The sequence below is a fragment of the Maniola hyperantus genome, chromosome 18 (genome assembly GCF_902806685.2).
Source record: "Maniola hyperantus chromosome 18, iAphHyp1.2, whole genome shotgun sequence".
NCBI lineage: Eukaryota > Metazoa > Arthropoda > Insecta > Lepidoptera > Nymphalidae > Maniola > Maniola hyperantus.
The window spans coordinates 286590-309593 of NC_048553.1; the positions used below are offsets into that span (position 1 = coordinate 286590).

The 23004-nt window shown below is 38.2% G+C and overlaps 2 protein-coding genes across 3 annotated transcripts; one reads left to right on the forward strand and one right to left on the reverse strand.

The window, feature by feature from the left end:
* The first annotated feature begins 1281 nt into the window (after positions 1 to 1281).
* On the forward strand, positions 1282 to 4704 carry Arl2 (ADP ribosylation factor-like 2). The gene is made up of 4 exons (XM_034977809.2): positions 1282 to 1443; positions 1601 to 1756; positions 2303 to 2501; positions 2779 to 4704. The coding sequence occupies exons 1-4, from the start codon at positions 1379 to 1381 to the stop codon at positions 2911 to 2913; spliced, it is 555 nt and encodes a 184-aa protein (XP_034833700.1). The 5' UTR covers positions 1282 to 1378; the 3' UTR covers positions 2914 to 4704.
* A 941-nt stretch (positions 4705 to 5645) lies between these two features.
* Pnn (desmosome associated protein-like protein pinnin) lies at positions 5646 to 11040 on the reverse strand. Of its 2 annotated transcripts, none has more exons than XM_069504780.1 (6): positions 10833 to 11040; positions 10628 to 10762; positions 9988 to 10207; positions 9329 to 9623; positions 7987 to 8325; positions 5646 to 7435 (listed from the first exon to the last, which is right to left on the reverse strand). In XM_069504780.1, exons 1-6 carry the CDS (start codon positions 10958 to 10960, stop codon positions 7191 to 7193), a joined length of 1362 nt encoding a protein of 453 aa, XP_069360881.1. In that variant the 5' UTR covers positions 10961 to 11040; the 3' UTR covers positions 5646 to 7190. The 2 variants fall into 2 exon arrangements, with proteins under 2 accessions (XP_069360881.1, XP_069360880.1); XM_069504779.1 differs by having other exon boundaries at positions 7969 to 8325.
* Positions 11041 to 23004: the final 11964 nt, after the last annotated feature.

The following is a 23004-nucleotide window of genomic DNA, read 5'->3' on the forward strand; positions in this document are numbered from 1 at the left end:
TCCAATGGATTAATAGTAAATCTTGGGATTTAAAATAATAATTGAACGTCAGGTATAGAATTCATAGCTACGACTACTCTGTCAAGAGTGATTTGAAAGATTGAGAAGAAGAAGTAGTTAGTACCTACCCTGAAGGTACTTTTAAGTTAGCTTTGTCTTTAAGTATTCTGAGGTAACTAGTACTTAGCCTTATTTTTATATCCTCCCAGTGTAGGTATATTTTGTATTTTTAGATTTATTTTTATCAAAGAGGAAGTTCGAAAAGCCTAGAAAAGCTAGAATGATAAAAAAATTCATTCTGCATTGTGAAATAATAGCATAACAGTTATAATAGGTAGGTATACTGTAATAATTTAGTACTCATGCAGTGTTTCAGAGTTATTGTAGTTTGAAAATAGAAGACAAATATTGCTTAACATCTTCATCGAGTTAAATTAAATTAAAAACAGAAAAACATGAACTGATGTTCTAAATAATACGCCACAATAAACCAGCCTCACCGTTGCCACTGCGGTGACTGCGTTGACGCCTTCGGCCACCATGGGCTCTCCTGTTCGAGAAGCGCTGGTCGCTTCTCCCGCCATAGTACCCTTAACGACATCATCCGGAGGTCCCTTGCCACCGCCCATGTGCCAGCTGTACTAGAACCTATTGGTTTGGCACGTGGCGATGGCAAGAGACCTGATGGTATGACGCTCGTACCGTGGAAGATGGGCAGGTCGCTTGTTTGGGATGCAACTTGTGTAGACACTTTAGCTGCATCCCACATTCAGGCGACCTCCTCTATGGCGGGTGCAGCGGCCATCAGCGCCGAACAGGCCAAAAGGCGCAAATATGAAAACCTCGATGGGAGCTTCGTATTCGTGCCTTTTGGTGTGGAGACCTTGGGGCCGTGGGGCCCGGGGGCTCGAGCTCTTTTTGAAGAAATTGCGAAAAGAGTTATCGAGTCAACCGGGGACCCGAGAGCTGGCAGCTACCTTGGCCAAAGAATTAGTTTGGCCATCCAAAGGGGTAATGCTGCCAGCATCTTGGGTACAATGCCTCGCTGCGGTGGTCTCGATGAGGTTTTAGATTTAATTTAATTTATTTTAGTTTTAATTTAATATTGTTTTCTTTTTTTTTAGATTTAAGTTTATTAATAGTTTATTTGTTTCCATCTTCAAATAATACGTATATTAGAACCTAGAGCAAAACCAAAATAATACGTGGAAACACTAAACCTGTTAATGTCATTTTTTCGGAAACGTCGGTGGCACTGTCAAAATATGTCAATGTCATTATCACCGACGGTCATTATTCAAGCAATTGGAGAATTGGAGTGATTGGAAATCTTGGAAAATAGAATAATGCGATTTTCTTTAATTTTCAATTAAATAAAATGGGATTTCTGACAATTTTGAAGAAACTTAGGCAAAAAGAAAAAGAAATGCGCATACTTATGTTGTATCCTTTTATTATAAATATCGCACTTTAGCAAAAAAGGTTGTTTTGTTGTGACATGGTTGTGACTCATATTATAACTGTGTTTTTTGTTTTATTTTGCTGATTTTGCTAAGTTTTCCTCCAAGTTATGGTAATTTTCTGAATACTACGATCACAGAGGACTCGATAATGCCGGCAAAACGACAATACTAAAACGTTTTAATGGGGAACCGATCGACACGATTTCCCCAACCCTAGGTTTCAATATAAAGACGCTCGAGCATCGCGGGTACAAGCTCAATATATGGGACGTAGGAGGCCAGAAATCGCTGAGGTAAGAGACATGAGCTGTAGAAAAAAATGTGAAACTTTATTTTAAAACAAATAGGCTATGTGGTGACAAAGCTGTTTATACCATCTGTTACTAAAAGTTGCAAATTTTAGCACTAAATAAATCTGAACAATTATTTACTTATTTGTCCTTGAATACTGATGAAAAACTATTTGTCTAGTAGGTAATGATAATAATTTATTTGCATGAGATAATTTGAAAAAATCCTACAAAATGGTATACAATATTTTATAAAAACCACTAAGGTTGATTTAACAGACAAAAAAAATTGGTTCTGGATTCTGCCAATTTTGTCTCCATGAATTTTTCAAATCCCATGGGAAATCAGATTTTATGGGATAAAAAGTAGCTTATACCCATCCCCAGAATGTTAACTAATCTGCACCAAATTTCATCAAAATGGGTTCAATGGATGGGCTGTGAAAAATTAGCAGACACTTTCGCATTTCTAATATTAGTATGGATGATTTTTGTCAAGTGCAAGCCTATCTTGCAAAAAAAATAAACTGACTCTTGGAAATTTTCCAGGTCATACTGGAAGAACTACTTTGAGAGCACGGATGGAGTGGTCTGGGTGGTGGACAGTGCAGACGCCCGGCGGCTGTCTGATTGTGCTAAAGAGCTGCACACCCTGCTGAGGGAGGAGAGGCTAGCTGGAGCCACTCTACTGGTTCTGGCTAACAAGGTGGACTTGCCTGGTGCTTTAACCCTCCAGGAGATCAGAGAGGTATATAGCTTGCTTCATTATTCTGTGCGAAATATTTTTTTTCTACAGTTGAAATTACTAGCTAATGTCCGTGACTTCGTTCCGTGTGAATTTAGATTTTTAAAAATGCCACGGGAACTTTGATTTTCCAGGATAAAAGTAGCTTTAACTATATACATGCAAAGATCACGTCGATAAGGATGCAGCTTGATTGGAGGACAAACCAACAAATTTTCGCATTTATACTATGGGTGGTGATTTAATAATCACCCAGACTTATACAGTGCATTTGTTACAGGCTTTAGATCTGGACAACATCAAAACTCATCACTGGCGGATAATGCGGTGCTCCGCGGTGACGGGGGAGAACCTGCTGGAAGGAATTGACTGGATGCTCGACGATATCGCCAACAGGATATTTACCCTCGACTGAACTATACTAACTCCATTGTTTATTAGCATTCCATAGCCAAGTTTGTAAGCTTCTTCATTTGAAACAATTTAAACACAGACTATGAAAATAAGTAGAGAGCACAAAAAATACATGATAATTGGTTTTTACAGTTCCACCGACCATCTAGTCTGTTCAGGTGGGCAAAATTGGAACTAGAGCCGCGTCTGCGGGCATTTCAAAATACACGCAGACAAAATCAAGCTTTATTGAATCTTTGTTATGTTGAACGAATTTTAATTCCATTTTTAGCGTTCCGTACCTCAAAAGGAAAAAAGAGACCCTCATAGGATCACTTTGTTGTCTGTCTGTTTGTCAAGAAAACCTATAGGGTACTTCCTGTTGGCCTAGAATCCTGAAATTTGGTAGGTAGGTAGGTCTTGTAGCACAAGTAAAGGAATAAATCCAAAAACCGTGAATTTGTAGTTATATCACAAAAAAAAATTGTGTTCATGAACAATTAATTAGTTTTTTCAATTCTAAAAGTGAGATGACTATACCAAATGGGGTATCGTATGAAAGGACTAGGTACCTGTACATTCTAAAACAGATTTTATTTATTTTTAAGTGTTATAGTTTTTGATTTTGGCTGCAAAATGTCGAAAAAATACGACTTAAGTACAGAATCCTCGGTGCGCAAGACTGCCTCGCACTTGGCCGGGTTTTTTCTTGGTGAATTTCTTAAATAGCAATACCACTCTCCACTAGCGACGGTATCACCTTAAACACATAAGAAAGTGTATAGTGCGCGGCCGAAAGTAATGTACATCAACCTTTAGAAGGAGATAGCAGATTTGTAGAGCGTTGTCCCTGTCGTCGAGACCAACAAAACGTCATATAGGTATGAGTGACAGAGACTACGCTCTACAAAGCCGAAATGTCATTCCAAAGGCCGATGTACATTACTTTCTGCCGCGTACTGTACAGGTGATGAAACTGTAATAATAAATGGCTCAATGCAATTATTTAAAAACCAGCCAAGTGCGAGTCAGACTCGCGCACTGAGGGTTCCGTATTACAATCGTATTTTATCGACATTTTGCATGATAAATCAAAAACTATTATACCTAAAAAAATCTGTTTTAGAATGTACAAGTGAAGCCTTTTCATATGATACCCCACTTGATATACATAGTTATCTTACTTCGGAAATTGAAAATACTAATTATTCGTTTATGACCACAATTTCATTTTTTTGTGTGATGTGACCACAAATTCACGGTTTTCAAATTTTTCCCTAAAGCCAGCTATAAGACCCGCCTACCTGCCAAGTTTCATGATTCTAGGTCAACGGGAAGTACCCTGTAGGTTTCTTGACAGACAGACAGACAACAAAGTGATCCTATAAGGGTACCGTTTTTCCTTTTGAGGTACGGAACCCTAAAAACTTGATAAAAAGATGGAGATAATAAAATCTGCCAAACTAAAATTTAATTTTGCTACATTAATGCTTAACTATGTATGTATGTATGAATTTGTAACTTTTATATGATAACTTAGAACTTTATTTATGAATCTGTAACTGTGTTTGTTTTAGATTCAGGCCTAAATTATAATACGATACGAATTTTTCTATACATTTAATCTCTAGTATTTTTAAGTAGGTACTCATGTAAATTGTAGTTATCATTTTTACAACAAATATTACTTAAGAAAATTATGAACACAAACATCATGTTGTCTAATTAGCGTAATATTTATTACTATTTCTGAGTTAAAATATTAAGTCTTAGCATTTATTAATAATAGTATAAAGTACATAAACTTACAGTATTCTTTGTATATTTTATTTCTCGATTTTTTTGCTTGTGAAAATAACTATGTCGGGTGTAGACCGCGCAAAACAGGAACACCAATTTGAACACAAGGTGGATAACTGCATTATTTGACATATCGACAGTATATATGGTTCATGAGAGTACAGTACCCGGCAGGAAATATTGTACATCGACATTTAGAAAGAGATAGCGGGTTCGTAGAGCGTTGTCTCTGACGTTGACTGACAAAACGTCACCTAAAGTATGCAGAGGCAGATTATCCCTAAGGCAAACTAGGTACGTGCCTACGGGCGCGCGTGATCATATTGAGTGCCATTACCTGGCTAATTATCCCTACTAAGTAATTATCTTAAAACTGCCTTTTTAATATAACAAAGTGTCATGACATGATGTCCTTCACTCGTTTACATAAATAGTATAATCACCAACTACCTACCAGCTATGCAATTCCTCGTTCTTTTGAAATTAGTTAGTAAATTTTTTAAGATGGCTGTTAAAGGGCCTATGAGGTGCTTGCCTAGGGCGCTCTCGACATTTAATCTGCCTCTGTAGGTATGACTGACAGAGACAACGCTCTACAAAGCCGAAATCTCATTCTAAAGGATGATGTACAATATTTCTTGGCGGCTATTGTACTTACTATTCCATCAATAAACAACTCATACTTAGCTTTATTCAATAAACAACTCATACTTAGCTTTATTCAATAAACAACTCATACTTAGCTTTATTCAAAGGAAAAAGAAGATTAATTTGTAATCACGTCAACTTGTATTTTCTCCAGTTCACACACCGATGAATATTGCCTGTGATTTTTTAAAATAATCAAAATAAAATATTAAAAAAATTAATAACAAACAACATTTTCATTTACCTCTTTATTGATTGGACAAACGACTTCGTTAAGTAACCTAAGATTAAAGTTAAAAAATAATAAACTTTATTTTACATCTTCATTTTGTTGACACTCTTAAGCTATATTACAAACTTGCAGGCTTTAACTTACCTCGAAACACTCGAAAGTACATAAAATAATAACTATATTGGGTATTTCATTTAAGGACAGGCAACATAATATGGGCGGCAGCCAGCAACTCATCGTGGGCAATCAAATGTGCTATTTCATTTTGCTCTCATATGCACATAGGGTTCCTGCGGGAGGGGTGTGGTGACGTGACGCGAGAGCTCAGTGATCCGTCAACTTGTGACGTCACCCTGCCGCAGGAGCCTACGCAGTTAGTTATTTGCTATACCTATAATATAATTGATCTAGATACAATTTTGATGTAAAAGTATAATTTCTTCTAAAACGAATAACATTCGGCTGCACTTTTGGTTAAAAAAAACGTTTTTACAATAATTTATAGATATACTCATTCAAATTTCATAATATTTAGCAGCATTTTGGTATAGAACTCGGACCCCGGTAATAAAATATTATAAAACATTCCCATAATTTTGTGTTTGCGTTTGTATAAAGGAATAATGCGTAAAAATGACTTCTCACGCGCCATGTTAACTTTATGTGTCAAATTTCTTGTCAAAACTACAGCCCTTACTTTAAAGGTGAACTGTCATTTTGACATGACAGTTGACTCACAGAGTTAAAATGGCGCGTGAGAAGTCATTCTGTATGGACTGTATGTGCTTGATGACTGTCCTTAAAGGCGCATTTACACTTTCGTCTCTGTGCTCGTACAATTTCAAAACTGATCGAAAATGGCGACACTAATTATTCCCTCTCACTTGCACTCTTATACACAGGTAAATGTGTAAGGGAGAGACAATGATTAACGCCGCCATTTTCAATTGCTTTCTTCATTGGCACGACATACCTTTGGGAGTTCAGTTTGCAACCTAATGCAATATATCTCACTAGAACACCAGTGGCGACGCAACCAGTCGCGCTGAACAAAATATAATATATACAGCTCTATGGAGGATACCTCACGTGTCCGCTTGGTTGCATAAGCAATTTGGTGACGCCACCAGAAAATAGAACTATTTGGCGTCTTACTAGTTGTACTACCAAGGACGCCCTACGTCGTTACGTGTAACAAAAGCAGTATTAACTCTTTGTAAACCATTTTGAAACTGGTGCTGCTGGTGTCTGGTCTGGTATTTCTCGTTTGGTAGCTCAAGGTGGCGGCGTCGCCATGGTGTTGTAGTGAGGTATTGGCCAACTAGTGTTGAGCTATTGATATCACTATGAGGAAGTTTCAGGGCAACGTTCGATAAAATTTTCATAGATGGCGCTAAATAACCCCACCACTAAAGATGAAAAATAATACCTATATCTATATGATCTATGCTTTAATTTTTTAAATTTTAAATCGGATGCGAAATTAATTAATTACTTCTATTACAGTTCACACATTTTGTGGGGAAGAAACGTAAGGAAAATTGCAGTGTTATTTATTTATTATTTATGAAAATTTTATCGAACGTTGCCCTGAAACTTCCTCATTGACACAACTCGATTTATTCTGGTACCGTAACAACTTCGTCTGCATTAACAACCTCGTTAGTGACGCTGGTGTCGTTAGTGTTAGTGTCGTTAGTGACGCTAGTATTAGTGTTAGTATCGTTAGTGATGCTAGTGTTAGTGTTAGTATCGTTAGTGGCGCTAGTGTCTTTAGTGATGTTAGTGTTAGTGTCGATAGTGTCATCCACTTCCATCGACGTGTTTGGTTCAACGCTTGTGTCCATTTTACTTTGATCCAATTCTGAAAAACACAAAGAAATAAATATTTGTCAAATATTTTTTGAAGTGTCAAATAATTTTTCAAATCAAATAACCGTTTGTGGCTTTACACACTTCCAATCAGTACCCTTATTATAAAAGCGAAAGTGTGTTTGTTTGTTGTTTTGTCCTTCAATCACGTCGCAACGGTGCAAGGGATTGACGTGATTTTTGTGTGCATATAGATAAAGACCTGGATAGTGACATCTTTGATTTTCCGTCCCCGTCTGTTAAAAATCCCGTGGTAATTCTTTGATTTTCCGGGATAAAATACTTTTTATCCTGGAAAATCAAAGAATTACCATGGGATTTTAAATCCTAACTCCACGCAGACGAAGTCGTGGCCATCAGCTAGTATTTTTATATTTTGTTCTTATCCATCTATTGGTGGACTATATAGATCTGTTTAGATTGCATCCCTTCATCCCATCTTAGGCCACATCATCACTTTCCATCAGGTGCGATGTGGCCTAGTGTGTGCATATAGTGAATTCAAAAAAGTATCATATAACTCACCTTTTTCCTTATCAACACCTTTTTCTTCTTTAAGACCTTTCTCTTCTTTAACGCCCTTTTCTTCTTTGACAACTTTCTCCTGTTTAACAGCTTTGTCCCCCTCGTGCCGCTCCTCTCCCTCACTGTCCTCCCCCTCCTTGTCATCCACGTCCATCGCGAACTTGTCTCTCCGGTGCCCCCGCTCGCCCTCCCCCTCCGCCACGTTCTCTTGCGCCCCGGCGTCCCCCCCGGGCCCCCGCTCGCCCCCGTGGGCCACCTGCGCATTCTCTTTGGCGGCGAAGGTGCGCGGGCGCAGACATTTCTGTTCTATTCTGCGCAACTCGTCCTGAAGCTCTAGCCGTTTGCGAGACATGCACTCTGGAAATACAAAGTAATAATATGATTGCCAAACAAACAAATACATATTGTTGTATTGTAAATAGTTTTCTCTGTAACTGAATTTTGTATTCTTTAAAAGAAATAAATAATTCTTCTTCAATCTGAAAGTGACAGCTGCACTAAAGTATTTATTGGAAAATATTGGCGCTGATTCTGTTGTCTTTCCCTAAACTCAATTTAGTATACCTTTCTCTTTTTAATATTGCTAAAACAGGACGGAACATGAATTTTTCATTTAAAGACTTTTTAGTCTATGCTACAAATTTAAACAATATAAAAATAAGGAAAGTAAACTAATTACTAATTATCATTCATTACTTACTCTGATTGAAATGACCATACTTGGCTGTAAATAATATGAAGAGAATAATAAAACAAGGCAATCAAAACACATTATTTTTAAAATCTTCAACTTAACATTTGTAATATTTATCTATACCTTTTCACATCTCTACTGCTGAACCAACCTTAACTAAAGTTAGCATAAAGATAGCTTGCATCCCGAAGGCAGACATAGGACACTTTTTTTTTGGAAAATCAGTTCCTAGAGGATTTTCAGAAAACCTAAATACTGTAACTAGAACGCTAGCAAAAACGAAGACAGGTGATACTACTGATGATTACTGTTATGATAACACCAAAAAAAAACGCGAAAATAAAAAAAAACCTATATTTTGTAAAAGTTCAAGATAGATTTTAAATGAAACATCTGACTGACGCTAGATGTCAACGAACGTTGCGTAAGTAGGCCATTCGGAGTCAATGCCACGTAGTAGGCGTGGCATTGACCCGAGTTTTGCGAGCTATACATTGAGGGTTAAAAAATACAAAATCACTAAAACTACAAAATGAAGCAAATGGTTATTGGTATTAGATTGTGTTTAGGTAGTATAACAATAACACTAAGTTTTTGCTAGCATTTTGGTTACACCCTGTACACAAATCACAGAGTTTGTATGCAAGTAAAAACAGTGGTACTCACTTTCATGATACTTTCTACTGGCATCCAGCTTTTCCTGGGCCTTCTCTGACATTTTCTTTGGGATCCAGTACATGTTAGGGCTCGCCTTGGTCAGTATAAAGTTCTCCAGACATTGCTGCGAGGCCTCCCATTTCTCGAACTCTTGGACGCGCGCCATCTTGGCCTCTAGGGCTTTGATGGTGGCTTTCTTGTGTTCTCGCTCGGCGAATAATGTCTTTCTTTCTTTCTGCTCTCTTTCCTTTTCTTGTCTTGCTTGCTCTTCTATCTTTCTTTCCACTTGAGCTTTCTTGTCTTCCTGGAAAGCAACAGTTAGTTATAATTAAAAACATGAATGCCCTGCCAAGAAATTGAAAAGTAACATTTTTTACATTTGAAAATCATCGGTACCATTTTCAAATGTGAAAAATTATGTAAAGCTGTCATATTTATTTGACATTTATGGCAAGCGTCAATCGTTCATCCTATTCATCCAAATCTGTTCAGTCATTTAGAAGTTATAGTAGAATAAAGACACTCACATACATACATTAATGCTGAAAACATTCCGCTCCTTTTTGGGAAGTTGTGTAAAATTTTTTTTCTTAAATTAAATTCCTCATCTGCTCTTATGTGCGTAACACGGCTAACACGGTTGTTCTGTAGAGGACTAGAGTACATACCTTAGTCTGCAGCACAATCTCCTCCTGCTTGAACTTCTGCAAGGTCCCCAGCAGGGAGCCGAAGATCCTCCGGTTCCTCTTCCTTGCTTGTTCGTCGTCCCCTTGAGCACGTAGCACAGCCGCGCGCGATGGCAGCTCGCGGCACACGGCCGACGGTACGCGCGCGCGTTTGGTGCCTGGCCCGTCATCCTCGCCATCGCTGTCGTGGCGCGCTGACAGTCTGTACAATCATCATCATGATCATCATGAACAACCCATCACCAGGGCCTGCAAGAAACTCAGCAATTGCTCTTTTCAATACTGTAACAGTATATTTACTAGTAGATCATAATGAAAAATGAATATCTATTTTAACTAGGCTAAGCACTGCTTTTTGCTTCTATGACCTGCAAACCACTGAGCACTGCATGCCATAAATTTAATAGTCTTATACAAGTTTGGTCACTTGTGCACACACAGACGGTTTTTCATAAGCTTGCAGAATAGCAAATTTCTGACTAAGCAGTCGGGGAAATGGAAAATCGTCTAACTTGTCCACTCATTCTAAAGTGTGATTTTCTGCATATTTTTGCATAATACACTATTTCTAAACCCTAAATATTTCAGGTGGCTATAATTATTTATTTTTAAACAAACTTGCCTGCTAAACACAGTTTTGGTTTCATGTTTGCGACGCGTTTGGTCTTCGATTTTATAGTTATTAGCTACGTCTGGGTATAAATTCCGACCTGCCTGCCGCGAGCCGCCTCTCGTGTAATCCCCTGATGCGTTAAATCTGTAATCAAGCATATAATTAATGATATATGCCACAAAATGATCTCAAGGATGATACTGCGATCGCTAACCTATCGGTAAACCGTCCGGATGTTTGAACAATTTTCTTTATATTTTCATCTATCTTAAACAAACTACTTTTCTCACTCTCTAGTTGAGCTCGCAAAGAACTAAAAGATATAGCAACTTCAGTCCCCATAATATTGGATTTTATTTAATAATAAATATCTAAAACGATCATTAACATTTTAGCTTGACAAATCACAAACTTTTTTTTCTGGCTGCCACACTGGCTGTGTTGCAAGAACCATAATTCATTTTACCCTATGTTTGGTCTCAATCTCAATAATTATTTATTTATTTATTACCAAAAATACTAATATTTTTAGCGGTTACAAATTGTTAATGATTTTTAAATTTCATATTCATTTTGTATTATAATATAATAGATTAGAATTTACATTTTACATTATTAACTATGTACTTACTAGCTTGTGCTCGCTTAAGGGAGCGAGTGAATAAGGAAGGGGAGCACCGTGTTTCAGTTTGGTAGCACGCCCTTGGAAAGGTTTATAATATGAGCCAGCAGTGGATGCATACAGGTTGATGGAATGAAATTAATGAATTGAATTTTACCTAATTTATGCTCACAACTTCGTAGACTATACATATTTTAACCCCCTCTTTTACCCTTTTAAGGGTTGAATTTTCAAAAATTCTTACTTAGTGGACGTCTACGTCATAATAGCTATCTGCATGTCCAGCAAGATCCGTCCAATTGTTTGAGCTGTGCGTTGAAATATCAGTCAGTCAGTTTAGATCAAATCTTTCTAAGAAGTTTTTCAATGAACAAAGTTCAAACACGATTTATGGAAAATCCTTAAAATATCTTATTGAATGATGAAAACGTTACCATGGTAGGTCAGTTTTACCCTAAATCTACTGTAATAATATTATACCCTATGATGGCACCACTGGCCACAGAATATAGATTACCATAGATTAGATAGGTACGGGAATCATAGGTAAAATCCACGTAAAATCCTCAAATCAAATATGTCTAATGTTTTATTTTTATGTACTTCTTTCTTATATATCCAGTTATTATTTTTATCATTTTATAGGTCCATAGATCATTAGATGCTTGTGATGCTTGTAAATTATGAAAAGTACGGGTTTTTTTCTTTGTAAAATTTCAAAATTTATTACGCCATCTATTGAGGAGTAGTTGTAGTGGAACTAAAACTGCGCAATAGATGGCGCTTATATAATTAAAAAAACAGTTTAAAAACTACCAAACGTACCTACGGATTAGGTCTGTGGACATTACGTCATTTATATCGATGCTAAACGTAGCTAAGTTGGAGGAAATAAGGGGAATATGATACATGATGAAGCTAATATTCTTTTTTTTTTACCTCTCCCAAACCCTGGGTTTACTTCTGGGAGGAGACCCGTACTTAGTAGTGAGCTGGCGATAGGTTCATGATGATGATGATGAAACAGACAAACAATTCTTTTGAAATTTACAAATAGGTAGGTACCCAGTCAGTATAATATATATGAAGCTACTCAGAAGTCTATTATAAGTTTTCTGTCCTAATAAAAGTCATGTCGGATCTTAAAAGCAGTTGCAATGAAAAAGCCGATTAGCTGCAATGCGTCGGTGCGTTGCGGCGCGGCGCAGTGCGGCGTCTCTAAACTCTAAATCCGGTCGGTAGCCAAGCGTTCAAGCGCGCTGTGAAAAATGGCTTCGTACTGAACTCCAATGCAACATCGCGTGCACAAGTGTATTCATAACGCGACTGTCCAAAAAAAGGAGTGTAACATTTTCAGGATCCATGTAGGGAGTTTCTTATTCCACCATACCTTCTAAATGCCTAAACAGATTTAGATGCATGAAGTATCGTTAGAATCCTTACATCATCCCGAGTCATACTGGCTACAATTTGAAAAAAAAACCAATATGGCGGCTGTATATCAGACTCAGACTAATAGCAGCCGCCAAGTGTTTTTTTTTTCTGTTTAATAACAAGTTGAATTTTCGTGGTTAGGTTTCGTTTGACAAAAAATCAGCTGGTTATTCATAATTTAATGACCTCGTTATTTGGACACATTCGGAGTGGAAGACACTCCAGTCATAACATCTATTTTGTAGGACAAAAACACTTGGCGGCTGCTGGACTAATAGATCTGTATACCTACATTTTGTTGTTAGAGCGACTAGTTGCACCGCCACTGGTGTCCTAGTGAGATAGTGCCCTCTCTAGCTCTAGCTCTCCCACTTACGCACCCGCCTGTACCCTTTGACGGGTGTGTTTGTATTCCATCACGCATCCCTCCACGTCACGCCGTTTACCGTAATGGATGCGCGGCGGCTGGCCCGCGGGCGATGCGGTTTGTGCCGGAACGACGACATATCGGCTTGGCTTGGGCCAAATATAGATGCTGTGTAATTTTCTAATTACAGCCAAATGATTCCCACTAATATAATTGGGTAGAGTTGAACGAAGATAAGCTAGTGGTTAGGACGTCCGCCTTCTAATCGGAGGTCGGGGGTTCGATCCCGGACACGCATCTGTAACTTTTCGGAGTTATGTGCGTTTCAAGCAATTAAATATCACTTGCTTTAACGGTGAAGGAAAACATCGTGAGGAAACCTGCATGCCTGAGAGTTCTCCATAATGTTCTCAAAGGTGTGTGAAGTCTACCAATCCGCACATGGCCAGCGTGGTAGACTATGGCCAAAATCCTTCTCAATCTGAGAGGAGACCCGTGCTCTGTAGTGAGCCGGCGATGGGTCGATCATGATGAACGAAGATAGAGTCATTCACCTCCGGTCTTCTACACGGACCTCGTCTCATCGGCGGGGAACTACAACAGGCTACGGGAATTCGCGCACCATTGGCACAAGAGGCGAAGCAGCTCGAAGCGTACAGGTGCCAGGCCGGTACCACGGAGAAGCAGCAGCGGGGATCTCAGCTGTGCCAGTGACGTGTAGCCCCCAAGAGATAACCGAGAGGTTGGTGTTGGTGTCGTCATGGGAGGTGGAGGGTTATCCTAGGGGCATTCACCTTTTTAACTTGAATAGGTACCTACCGGTGTAAGTTATTAGTTTAGAAAAGAAGAAAGAAAAAAACGTTTATTTTAGAAAGCTGTGCCACACATTACCAGTTAAACCTACGTTATCTACCTAGTTTAGGTTCTAATATTGTGGGTTTCTCATCTTCCAGCATTCCTCATTGCTTGAAAACCAACAGTGGGTGTTGCCTAATATAGGATCCATCAAGACATGCGGTCGCTAACTATGGGCCTCATAAGAAAGCTCAGAGTCACTCAGCGAGCGATGGAGAGAGCTATGCTTTGAGTTACTCTACATGATCAAATCAGGAATGAGGAGATCCGTAGGAGAACTAGAGTAACCGACATAGCTCAACGGATTGCAAAGCTGAAGCAGTCAAGTAGCAATGGGCACGGCACATAGTGCGAAATCCGATAGACAAGCGGGTGGTCGTGGGAACTGTGGCGTGTGGAAGTCCCTACAAGAGCCCTAGGTAGGTACGTCCAGCTGTAGAGTCTATTGGTTGATCTTCTTCTTTTTCTCGAGTCGACGGTCACCTCAAAATGAGAGCCCAAAAAGCCGCAACCGCGATAGCTTGGTCTTAGAGATAGCCGTCGTGGTGAAAAAATTAGTCAGCCTACTGATTTTGTTCATGTAGGAGCTGCTTCCAGGGACGCCGGGTGCTTGTCATCGGTACAAAGCTAAGCACCACGCGGGAAGGCTCTTCTCATGTCTATTGGTTGATGATAAGCTTCAGAAACTGGTCCACATGTTGTGACAGCATTAATGTTGATTCATAGCGAGTACACACAAACAGACAACCAACTGAACAATTAATCACTGTGCCGCGCCATCAAAGCGAGCCACGCCGCCGCCATTACCAACGACTAACGCCATTTTATCGCTAAATAAAACACTATAAAAGTAATTTTAAGGGGTTTAATTTTAAGATGGACACATTTGCCTAAAATTATAATTAAGTATAGGCAAACAAATTCCATTTGAAATCATTATGAGCAGTGATATGATAGCCTAGATAAGATAAGGTTAAGATATTATCACGCGTCGTCGATTCTCTCCCAGACACACACACACCTCAGAATTATGTGCCGATTAAGCAAATACATAATTAAGGAATACAGGTGCACAGTATTGTTTTGGTAAGAATTTTATAATAACTAGTTTTAAGGTCTCAATACTAACAAAAATATGAATTGTATTTGGTGGAAATAAATGTTTTTTTTTTTTTTATTTTTTTTTTTATTAAATATCACTTGCTTTAACGATGAAAGGAAAAAACTTGAAGAAACTTGGATGCCTATATTTAAAAAAAAAACTGTGTAGGTAAATCTGCCGACCCGACCTTGGTCAGCGTGGCGGACTATGGCTTGAACACTTCTAATTCTGAGAGGAGACCCGTGCTCAGTAGTGGGTGTTTTAACGTCCATCACGTCAAAATAGCAACAACTACTTTCTAAAATGCTAAGTACTGGATATGGTCTAAAAAACATATTAATCAACATTTTGCATCTTCTCCACTTTAAGTATATTTTTCATAGTTAATTTTCTTGTATTTCTTTTTTCTGTGTTTTTATAAATTGTATCTTATCAGTTAGTTAGTGCATATATTTATTTAAGAAGTGTTGTGTAGGTACACATATTTAGGGTTACCGCTTAGATTTTAATCTATTGTTTTTTATTTTTATTTGGACCATTTATAGCTGAAACCTGTTTTGTGTGCCTTTATAATAAAAATAAAAAAATAAAAATATATTTTTGCTAAATTAATCTTTATAGAAAGTTTAAAATTAGTCCCGTCCCCTCATAGTTACTTAATTATAAAGCTGGCGGCACACCGGAGCCGCGCCAGCGACGCGCGACGGCGCGCGACGACGCCGCGTCCCGCTCCGCTCGCGTCTTCGCAGAAACACGCTTTCATCTCCACAGCCGTGACCGATGCGCGGAACACCACTTTTCACTGTCATTTAGTAAATTAACTGAATTCTGTACCTTCTTACTCGTTGCTATTAAAATGCTATTTCGCGGTAAATTCGTTAGTGTTTCATGAAATGGTTAATCAAATGATTAACTCCACCAGTTTCTTAATGCGCCTACTTTTCTATAAATAGCGATTTAATGAATACCTACTTGTTTGACTTTACACAAAAAACGCATTACACTAAGGTCAAAACGTAATTTTAGCTTCGCTATCAAATGTTATGGACTGGTATCTAAAAGTTGACCATATCCAGTAGCATTTTTCTATTAATGTAACCTTTTCTTATTGGAAAATAAAGTTCAATACAGAGTACAGCTATTTTGTGAAGTAACACAAAATACCTGTAGAGTGTAGAGGTATACAAGTACACATTTTATGTTATTTGGTTTAAAATATTGTATGTGCAAAAGGATCTTGAAGTTCGATTGGTTTTTTAATAGTTCATTAATTTTTGTGATTATATTTTTATCATTATTCTTTTTATTTGGATATAATAAGATGGAAGATTGATGACTTTCTTATACATTAAAATAGTGGTAACTTATGGCTTATTTTAAACTAGAAACACAGCTTGCCTAGCCAGTGTACTATGAAGATTTAATGAGCATATTAATTGCCCCAAGATCAAATTGGACATAAAATAAATATCAATTAGCGTTTGTCAGTGCATCAATTGGTCGGTGCCGAGGCGTGGTGTAATTGCGGCGCGATGCGTCTCGCTACGTTTCATTGCGGCTGGTTGCGGCGACACAGCTTGTTGGTGCTCACTGCTCGCGTCACGGAGCGTTCGCGACGCTGCGCCCGCTTGCGTTTCTCAACCTAGTGTGGCACCTGACTTATGCTTTTTTGAACCTTATTGCAAGAACCTACTTGCGAATTGACTTATGATTGCGTATAACCAGAGTACTTACTCAGAGGCTTTTCTATAAATGGAAATCACATTTACTTTTTAGGTTTCAGTGCTAATTCGAGATTCTATTACTATGTCTTCGCTGTCTGTTCGTCTGTCCGTTTGGTTTGTTGGTTTGTTGGTTTGCCCTTCAATCACATCGCAACGGTGCAACGGATTGACGTGATTTTTTGCATGGGTATAGATAAAGACCTGGAGAGTGACATATGCTACTTTTATACCGGAAAATCAAAGAGTTGCCACGCGATTTTTAAAAAACCACGCAGACGAAGTCGCGGGAATCAGCTAGTATCACATACCTTTGAGAAAATGGCGAACTCTTAGACATGCGGGTTTCCTCAAAATGTTTTCCTTCACCGTTAAAGCAAGTGATATTTAATTTCTCAAAACGCACATCTCCGAAAAATTAGAGGTGCGTGCCCGGGATGGAACCCCCGACCTGCCGAATAGGAGGCGGACGTCGTTACCACTAGGCTATCTCGGCTACTACGTAGGGTATTCGGTTACAATTTTCCTGAAAAAAATCTACAATAAATATATAATGTCGTGTGACTGTTATCGGAGTCTAGGAACACTAGATAGACACACTCAGCGCGAGCTGAGCCGCTAATACGCAGATTAATAGCAGCATTAATAACCAGCAGGCAATGTCAGCTGCCAGCGCATTGCCAGCGCCGTAGGACTCGCTTACTGCGCTATTTATCACACGTCACTTCTAACTGATAGACAGACTGACATGTACCTACCTACTTTTCTTATATAAAGATAGCAAGCAAACGAGCAGGCAGGTCACCTCATGTTAAGTGATTATCACCGCCCATGAACATTTGCAGCACCAGAGGAACTGCCGATGCGTTGCCGCACTTTCAGGAATTGGTTGGTCCGCCCCTTGAATAACCCCATGTTGTAACCTACCCTATAGTAATCTAATCGTAGCATGCACGTAGGCTGGTAAGTGGTATACCACCGTATCATTGAGGTAAATCGATTCAGAGTACTTAGGTATAACAGGCAGGTTAGTAGGTATATTGAATTCATTCAAAAGGAAAATCTTTGCCGTAGGTAGGTACTTACCTACTTAAGAAGGTAGGTACACAGGTATACCAGGGTAGGGAAATCGGAAAAAACTGAATTGACATTGCTCTAAGGCCCGGTCTTCATCTAAGCGGAGAGGATAGGAGATGCGTTCAATCGACCAATCAGATTCAAAATAAATGTCGTGTGATAAAATTATCACGTCATCTTTTGAAAATCGGATTGATGGACTGTACCTACACATCTCCTCTCCGCTCCGCTTAGGTGGAGACCGAGCCTTAGACTCATGCTCATGCTCATTTTAGTCAATGAAAGGGGATACCTAGACAATTGATGTAGTAGGTAAATAGGTACCCCTTAAACCAGTTTATAGTACCTACTTACCTAGGTATTACCTATGCCACCAGAATTATTTACGAAAAATATATTTTTCAAAATCAAATCAAATCTAAGTACCTACTTATTTAAAATCTTTTACAAACTCTAAAATTAATTGAGGCAGTGAGGCCGGAATACGCACCCCCAACAAAAAGGTTGTCATATTATAGTCACATACAAGCCTACAAACAGACCGACAATCAATCCGACGGCGCCTCCAAGCTGTTTTTATGTAGTTTTTGTTTTCCCTCAGTTTTATGTAGTCTGTAGCTAATAAGCTTCATGTGTCTGCGCAACTCTATACCGCATACTTGCGACATCTCTGACATGTCATGATATTAGTGATGTGTTTACGTTTACAGGTAGTTATCGATGCAATTCTAAATCGATAAAAGCTTATCGATACACCATACAGAAAGAAAAAATGTATAATGTAGGTAGTAGGTACCTATTCGTAGACAGCGTTAATTAAATCGATATATGGCTGCCTGACTTTGACTTTTGTCTTCTTTGATAAACAACCTTTTAGATTTAAACAACCCCGTAAACATTAGAACAATTTATTAAGATGCTTTTGGGTTAGAGGAAGATACTTACCTTGAAACGAGACGAAGCAAAATACAACAATAATTGTACCTATTCCAAATAGTACCTACCTACTTAGAATAAAGATACTTATTCAAATTAATATGTAGGTATCTACCTAATTTTGCCCAAAACGTTCGCATTTAGAGATTTTGAAAATATTTAAAAATTATTTAAACTTGCAAAACGACAGTTAAAAATTGCTTATTTGGTGATGTTTGAAATAGAAAAGAAAGTATGTCGGAACTGTCATTATGATTGTATCCACCTTAAAACAAAAATAAAACTATTTTTAACTCTTACGTGTAGGGTATAGCCATCGTCCTTTCATCGACAAATCAACAACAAGTCAATGGGCCATCACTATCGCACAGTAGCGGCTGCGAGCGGAGGGCGGGCGGCGCGCTTTGATACTGATACCGCTTGTCAGTTTGTTTGATTGCCGGAGACGTAGGATGCGCTCAGCGTCCAACATGAGCCGGCTGACATGACATGTGGGTATGTACCTAAGTACGAAGTGGATAGGTACATAAGTAGGTATGTACCTACCTACTTCAAGATACTTGCTGCTAAACTTCGTTTTCATCTGCATTTCAACATGACATGATAAGTAGGTATGGTAAACATTATTTTTTCATTTATTCATTATTTTTAGAAATATTAGTTTTCCAAAACTGACACGTTTTTATTGATAGGTAGGTACCTAGATACTTAACTCAAAAAATATTTTTTGATGCACAAAGCACGGCCGTCTGACTGCCTTTTCATGGCCCATCCGATAACCGATTAACCGATTTTGACAAAATTTAGTACAAAGATAGCTTGCATCCCAGTGAAGAGTAGGTGGCTACTTTTTATCTCGGAAAATCACAGAGATTCCATGGGATTTTAAAAAAACCCAAATGCACGCGGATGAAGTTGCAGGCATCATCTAAGTAGGTAACCAATTACCAACATGATCTGCATAGGTATGTATGAACGCAACTTTACGAACTACGAACTAAGCTAGTACCTACCTACTCCTACTAAGTCGGTTATCCCTCCCAAAAACGAATATCGGCTACTAACCTAAACATCAAAAAGGCCGTGAAACTTTAAATAAATGATCCAATTATCGCTTCGAATAACTCGAATTTCTTAATTAAGCCCACTAATTAAATCCCAGATACCATCGCTTGCTTCCGTTGTCTCCGGCCCTTTGTCTTTATTACACTCTAATTTACACCCTTATACTATTAAATAGGGTTTAAAATTGATTGGGTGATAAAACTAATTTCCCGGACAGTATTTTTGAATCGATGGAAAACGTGTTTCTAACAACTTACAATAGAAATCGAACTCTTTCACCTAAACTTTAAGTTTCAAAATGACTTAAAAGTAACTGGATTGAATCGGCCACTGTTTCTCAACTTCAAAGTAATGTAAACGGAACTTAATGTAGATTTAAATAGGGTTGTGAATAGGGTGGAGAAGGGTGGAGAGGAGGAGAACACAGGGCGGGCGATGGAGCGTGACGCCCGCCGCGGAGATCAGAGGCTGCGGATATTTATAAGGCGGACAACGATCTAAGGACGCACTAAAATCAGCTGTTAGTGGCTTCTTAAGTTTTAAAGACTTTGTTTTGGCTGAGTTCATGAACATAACAATACAGAGTAGGTAGGTAGATATAACTGCAGTCCTTTTACTAAAAAGTGCCTAACTTCAAAAATAAGTTTGGAAGATAAGTAGGTACCTACCTACTTATATACCTCATAATTATATACCTATAATACCTACGGATAGGTAAGTAAAATGTAGTATAGCTAGTATAGGTATCTACTTACCTATTCCAATTTTTTTTAGACATAGTACCTATCTATCTAGACAGAATCGACAAGATATACTTAGGTATATGTAATAGGTATGTACCAACGTATAGCCATATACCTAGTAAGTATATACTAGGTCTGTGATAAATGATAACATCAGTAATTTAGTAAATGATATCTAAGTACTAGGTAGGTCTAGGTCGGTAGGTGCGGTACTGTAGCGCAACTCTTGGAACCCGCAGCTGATCTGCTGATAACGTCCGGAGATGATACATTATGCATATTAAAATAATGTCTGCTCAAATGACACATTCCTACCCATGTAGATATCTAACTCTACATATTATAGAAGAGTGGCGAAATGTTGGCGAGCGCATTTTGTTATTATTCCGAAGCTTAGAAGTTAGAACTTTGAAATCGGAGTGTGTCGAAGAACTTTCAATCCGGTTACTCCTTCACCTTTCTAGTATCGTACCTACCGCAAGGCATCGCTAAGGTCTGCACCCGCACGTAGTGGAAATTTCCCGGATTCGTACGAAGCGATTTGCCACCACATTTCTAATCAGGACTGCTTAGATTTGGAACACCCTTCCAGCATCAGTTTTTGGCATCATCGTAGTAGACTACAGCCAAACCCTTTCATTCTGAGAGGAGATCGATGTTCGTCAGCATAGTGAGCCGGTGATGGATTGCCTGAGATGAAATTTCCGACCCCCATATGTAAGGGTGATAAATTGGACGGAATAGAAATATACCCGGATACGGAATAATCTATCACCTTACAAAGATTAGAGGAAAAAAAAATAATTTTAATTTACTTTACTTGATCTATCTACCTAGTAAAGAATAGAAGCTAGCCGTCGACTCCCTTGTAATGCATATGAGGTGTTATAAATGAAATTTGCTAGATGTTAGGCAAAATTGTTTTTAATGTAACTTTTACCGGGGTCGCTTAATACAGAATGATGGCTAATAATGCTTAGTTATTCTAGCTTAATGCCAAGACTTAATTTAGATACATTAGAATGACTTAGGTAGATAGTACATAAGATCTATGTTTTAAATTTAAGATGCCATTGGCATGGAATAGACAATGACACAGTAAAATTCATAAAATTGTTTCAAAATAAAAGCTCAGTAGTAAAGACAGGGTTCTTACTGTACACATACACTAAGAAGGTTCACTAAACTGTTCCAGGATACAAACATTTGCTTACTTGTAGGTGCGAAGACTGCAAGGTAGCTGGACGGCATCGGCCAAGATCCAAAACTCAATTTAACTTGATTCTTCACAACCGAAATGTTTCCTTACAAAGATTTTCACCAAGTCTTATCCATAGCAATTAAGTTGTCAACGTGAATGTGCAAAAGAAATAAATACGAAAACCGAAAACGCAAACGTAAAACTAAAACGGAAAACTGAAGCTAAACGTAAAACGTAAACGTAAACGTAAACGTAAACGTAAACGTAAACGTAAACCCTGTAACAAAGAAAAACAAGATTATAATTTGTGCTGTGTGAAAATTTCGACACGTGGAATTTTCCCGATCAAACACAACTCACCTATTGAACTCCTGGCCACCAATGGTTTTCAGAAGTCCACCCACAACCCATTATCCTCATTTATTTGGGAAGTTAAAATAACTGGAACTGAAAGAAATCATGAGATTAGGATTTTCTCTAACCAAACCGCCATTTTGTCGAATCCACATTACTTGATTTTTCACTCACCATAACTGATGAAACATTGAAAATACGTTAGGATGACTAAAATTTTTGACTATTGTATTTTTCCAGGCGAAGCCATGGGCGAAAAGAAGTGAGATTTTCCTGGAACGAAAAAAATTCGTCTTCACATGTTGACTCCAGGAAAATTCTAAATCTCAGCAATCGGTGTTGCCAGACGCAACCCGAGTGTAGCCGCTCTCATTTAGTTTGATCATGAAGCCAATTCATTTTTGAATATTTGCGGAACCTAAGGATATATTATAAGAACCGTTTTGTTAATGACTTAACAATAAACAAATGATATTATGGTTTTATTTAATTATTTTTGTTTTATTTTTACGACAATTGACAACGAAGCAAACGCCATCTATTGTGGCTCGAATGAACTCTGAACATCGACCCACGCGTAGTTCTGCACCTTGATGCTAGGTGGCACCAACATACTTTGAACAAAATAGATTTTAATTAAAAGCGAAACGCTAATTAGTAGTTCAAAATTTACAACGTCACAATACTTCCCCTCCTACGAAAAGGTTCAACAGGTTGAACCACGCTGCCCTCAGCGTCATCCAACAACTACTAACAATTTGCCTGAAACAAACAAACAAAAAAAACACAGAAGTTACGCGTGAACGCACATCTACCACTAACAAGGAAAATTGTCTAACAAAATAAATATACTGAAAACAGTGTAAGGTTTTATACATTATACTTAACTACACAACCCTAACTTCTAAA

What these genes read in the sequence shown, in the direction of transcription:
- Arl2 (XM_034977809.2), top strand. Translation starts at nt 1,379, where the DNA reads ATGGGATTTCTGACAATTTTGAAGAAACTTAGGCAAAAAGAAAAAGAA. An exon ending in GAAATGCGCATACTTATGTT is followed by an intron (nt 1,444 to 1,600) that starts GTATCCTTTTAT and finishes CTACGATCACAG; the next exon opens with AGGACTCGATAATGCCGGCA. An exon ending in CCCTCCAGGAGATCAGAGAG is followed by an intron (nt 2,502 to 2,778) that starts GTATATAGCTTG and finishes CATTTGTTACAG; the next exon opens with GCTTTAGATCTGGACAACAT.
- Pnn (XM_069504779.1), bottom strand. Translation starts at nt 10,960, where the DNA reads ATGGGGACTGAAGTTGCTATATCTTTTAGTTCTTTGCGAGCTCAACTA. An exon ending in TCCGGACGGTTTACCGATAG is followed by an intron (nt 10,763 to 10,832) that starts GTTAGCGATCGC and finishes GCTTGATTACAG; the next exon opens with ATTTAACGCATCAGGGGATT. An exon ending in ACCAAAACTGTGTTTAGCAG is followed by an intron (nt 10,208 to 10,627) that starts GCAAGTTTGTTT and finishes ATGATTGTACAG; the next exon opens with ACTGTCAGCGCGCCACGACA.